This window comes from Mandrillus leucophaeus, unplaced genomic scaffold, assembly GCF_000951045.1.
Source record: "Mandrillus leucophaeus isolate KB7577 unplaced genomic scaffold, Mleu.le_1.0 Scaffold54, whole genome shotgun sequence".
NCBI lineage: Eukaryota > Metazoa > Chordata > Mammalia > Primates > Cercopithecidae > Mandrillus > Mandrillus leucophaeus.
The window spans coordinates 1,082,149-1,086,521 of NW_012105808.1; the positions used below are offsets into that span (position 1 = coordinate 1,082,149).

The following is a 4,373-nucleotide window of genomic DNA, read 5'->3' on the forward strand; positions in this document are numbered from 1 at the left end:
CCCCAGGAAGGACATCTTCCTGAGATGCCAGTGTGACTCCTTTGGGCTCGAAGACGTTTCTTCATCAGATGGGTCTAGGGATTCAGGTGCTATGTCACTGCTGACCCCTGGTCCCCTCTGCAGAGGGCAATGACTGCTCCTCTGGGGGCAAGGATGGCTGCTCCTCCCCGGGCACCAGCAGCCACTCCATGGATGATGACGACTGCTTCTCCACAGGCCAGGGCTCCACCTCCATAGGCTGCTCGCTCGTGGACGTGGACGATTCCGCCAGACTTGGTGGCAGAGTCTCCACCTGAGATTCGTGGGTCTTGTCTGGAAGTGGCACCGTCCCCTCCTTGGGGGTGAGGGGCTCCTTTTGCCAGCTCTTCCATAACGGTGTGGAGGGCTTCAAAAATGCTGACTTCTCCTCTGAGGAGTCTGGCTGGCTCTCCAATGTCAGCTGGCCTGAAAGCAATGACTGGCTCCCCAGAGGCTGTGGCTGGCTCTCAGAAGATGACAGTTGGCTTTCTCTGTGCAACGGCGGTTTCTCCTGATGAGAATATGACCTCTCCTTGGTCAACAGCAACTTCTCAGGAGAAGATGGCCTCTGCTTGGGTGACAGTGGCCTCTCCTGTACCCTTGGCAATTGCTCCTGGAAAGACCCAGATAGCCTGTTGGTGCCGGTAAGCACGTATCTGGGGAGGGCAAGTTGGTTTTCTGAATAAAGAGCGGATTGTCTATCCATAGAAAATGATGAGCTAGCTGTAGGGAAGTGCTGTGCTTCCAGAGAGGACACCTGCCCCTGTGACTGGCGCTTCTTCCGCCCCAGGAAGGACATCTTCCTGAGATGCCAGTGCGACTCCTTTGGGCTTGAAAATGCCTCTTCATCAGATGGGTCTATGGATTCAGATGCTATGTCACTGCTGACCCCTGGTCCCCTCCGCAGAATTGTGCCCTGAGTGATGAGGTCTGCGTAGCCCTCACGGTGGGAGAAGGCATAGCTGGAACGCCGGGCGCGAGACTCGCGGTATAAATGAGGCAAGGGCTCCACGGCGAAAATCTCCTCGCTCGGGCCCTCCTCCACCTTCTCCTCCTGAAAAGCAAAGGGGAGAGCAGGGGAATCAGACTTCTACGCTTGGCTGACGGCTCTCCGGTGACCTGTCCCCCGAGGAGGAGAGGCAGGATTCAAAGTCCTTGGCCACTATGGATTGGCTAGGTTCTTCTCTACCCAGTTGAGCCAATTAGACTCCTCAACTCCCAGTGTCGAGTTCTAAGGAGGACTCTAGTCCTTTGCTTTTCAAGACCCATTAATTGGCCTTGCCCTGGAAACTAACCCTGGCTCAGCCAATCAGAGTCCTTCCCTGAGACTTAACTCTAGACCAGCCACCAGGTGCCTTGGCTGGCCTTTAGTGGCAAATCCAGGAGAGGTGAGCCTGGAACAGCCATGTGTCCAGCCTGTGCAGTAAAGGTGGCAGGAACTGGTCAGGGAGAACAGAGGTGGCAGGGCAGGTACACCATTCCAGTCAATTCTGGGGCCCATCTCAGCTGCAACCTGCTTTTCCATATATGTTTTGGTTACGTGGGCTAGCAAGTCTCCCTCCCTTTTTTTTTTTTTTTTTTCCTTTGAGGTGGGGTCTTGCTCTGTTGCTCAGATAGGAATGCAGTGGCAAAATCATAGCTCACTGCAGCCTCAACTTCACAGGCTCAAGCGAGCCACCTGCTTCGGCCTCTCAAAGTGCTGGGATTACAGGTGTGAACCTCTGCGCCCAGCCTTGAGCACATGTCCTCAAGGTGCATCCATGCTGTGGCCTTTGTCAGAGCCTCACTCCTTCTCATGGCTCAGGCGTGTTTCATTGCACGGATGGAGCACGCTGTGTTGACCCACTCGTCTGTCAACGGACTCTTGTTTCCAAGTTCCTCCTTTTGCCTAAACCACTTCAAGGTTGTTCCTGTCATCTCAGTCCCCAAGCCCTAGATCATTCAGGGTAGAATCTGATGGTGTCGGCTGGGCACGGTGTGGCTCATGCCTGAAATCTCAACATGTTGAGGCCGAGGCAGGAGGATTGCGTGAGCCCGGGAATTCGAACCAGCCTGGGCACCATAATGATACTCCATCTCTAGAAAAAAGCTAAAAAATTAGCTGGGCATGGTGGTGCATGCCTGTGGCCTCAGCTACTTGGGAGGCTGAGGCGGGAGGATCACTTGAGCCTGGGAGGTTGAGACTTCAGTGAGCCGTGATCACGCCACTGCACTCCCACCTAGGCAACAGAGTGAGACGCTATCTCTAAATAAATCAATTAATTAAATAGAAACATTAAGGCCGGGCGCGGTGGCTCACTCCTATAATCCCAGCAGTTTGGGAGGCTGAGGCGGGCGAATCACTTGAGGTCAGGAGTTTAAGACTAGCCTGGCCAACATAATGAAACACCGTCTCTACTAAAAATACAAAAATCAGCTGGACGTGGTGGTGTGCGCCTGTAATCCCAGCTGCTTGGGAAGTTGAGGAAGGAGAATTGCTTGAACCCAGGAGATGGAGGTTGCAGCGAGCCGAGATTGTGCCACTGCACTCCAGTCTGGGTGACAGCACAAGACCCCTCTCAAAAAATAAAAATAAATAAATAAATAAAACCTTAAGAGTCCAATGGCATCAGCATTGGAACCCACGGTGGCCTTTGGGTGCTCTCTGCTGCTTTGTCTGGGAAGTGAGGTCTCCCTTCTTGGGAAATCGGGTCCCGGGGGCACTGGGCACGTGTCAGGGCTCCGCACCCACCCTTCCCCCCAGCCCAGTGTCTTGGAGGGCCGAGAGGGGCTGGGACACCTTGCAGTTCCTACACCCTGCGTGGCTCCCCCACCAGGGTCCTGGAACGTACCGGGTGAGGACCCCAGGCCCAGGCCCACCTCACCTTGGCGAGCAGCTTCTTGAGGGCTGGAAAGATGACCCGGAGGGCCAGGACAGGGAAGGTGTTTATGGACACGCTCAGCAGGACCACCAGCAGGATGGAGGGGGAGGACAGCACACTGCGGTCAGCGTCTGGGGGCAGGGCGGGGTCACAGCAGAGCCTGCTGGGAGCCTGTGCCGCCTTCTCTGCCCCCAGCCCCGAAGATGCCCCCAGGCCACGGAGCGCCCTGGTGCCTTTGTGCCTGGTTTATAAAGGAGTCCGTTCCCCGGGACGCTTTGCCGGACGACTGTCATGAGCAACCTGCCACCTCTTCCATCAGGGACCCCCGGCACCACGACCGCCCATCACACTTCCCCACGGGGGCTCACACAGAAACGGGAAGGTCTTGGGGGATACTCTGAAGAGCCATAAGCTCTGGGTGATGGTGGTCATGATGGCGTAGAAACCCAGGCTGAGAACGATGGTCACCACGCACAGGACAGTCCAGTACTTGATGATAAGAATGACCTGGACAGGCAGCATGGGGTAAATCCGGAGCCCGGCAGAGCTTGCACCAGGACACCCGCCCCTAGGGTCCAGGGAGGGCACCCAGCAAGGCCCCCAAAGCAGTGGTCCCCGGGGGAGGAGGCCTCCATAGGCCGTGTCCAAGGCCCCGGGGAGGTGAGGACCTTGCCCACCTCCATGGTGATGGACAGCAGGCCGGACAAGGCCACCACGACCGCAAAGGACTGGTGGTCGCTGAAGCTGGCAGGTCCCGCCGTGTCACGGCTGATCCACAGCGTCATGAAGAAGTTGACCAGAGAGGTGGCCACGCCGTGGGCGATGGCTTGGACGAAGACCCAGTAGTTGAAGAGCTCATCCTTCTGCCCCGCCAAGTACAGCTCCGGCTGCTCCAGGCTCTGCTCCGCGCTCACGTCCTGGGGGCAAGGGGAAGCTCTTGGGATTGTGGGGGATGGGGGACCCCCAACAGAGATCAGGACCTCCTTGGGCAGGCCAGTAGGGTGGCCACTCTCTGTGTGCAGCTCTTTGAGTTTAAGCGAATTAAAACCAAGGAAGGCCAGGCACGGTGGCACACGCCTGTAATCTCAGCACTTTAGGAGGTCAAGGTGGGAGGATCGCTTAAGGCCAGGAGTTTGAGACCAGCCTGGACAACATAGTGAGACCTCCCATTTCTAAAAAAAACCTTTTAAAGTGGCTGGGTGTGGTGGTGGGCACCTGTAATCCCATCTACTTGGGAGGCTGAGGCAGGAGGATCATTTGAGCCCAGGAGTGGAGGCTGCAGTGAGCTGTGATCGCACCACTGCACTCCAGCCTGGGTGAGAGAATGGGACCTCATCTACAGAATAAAATAAAATGCAATGGAAAGAGCCCTGGAGGTTGGTCATGTGGCCACACGAATGCACTGGGTGCTGCTGAGCTGTATGCATGAGTCTGGCTGAGACAGGGTAGTTTACATGATTTGTATTCCACCACGGTTAAAGATGCCAGCAAGGC

At 56.3% G+C, this 4,373-nt stretch overlaps 1 protein-coding gene across 1 annotated transcript in view; it reads right to left on the reverse strand.

The window, feature by feature from the left end:
* Positions 1-94: 94 nt before the first annotated feature.
* The window catches only part of ATP8B3 (ATPase, aminophospholipid transporter, class I, type 8B, member 3), a 29,356-nt gene continuing 25,077 nt past the window's right edge, over positions 95-4,373 (reverse strand). Inside the window, exons 25-29 of the mRNA XM_011997472.1 lie at positions 3,557-3,796; positions 3,248-3,386; positions 2,883-3,010; positions 776-1,072; positions 95-364 (exon numbers count right to left, since the gene is read on the reverse strand). Of these exons, the coding sequence (XP_011852862.1) occupies positions 95-364; positions 776-1,072; positions 2,883-3,010; positions 3,248-3,386; positions 3,557-3,796 (1,074 nt within the window). The remainder of the gene's footprint in view (positions 365-775; positions 1,073-2,882; positions 3,011-3,247; positions 3,387-3,556; positions 3,797-4,373) is intronic.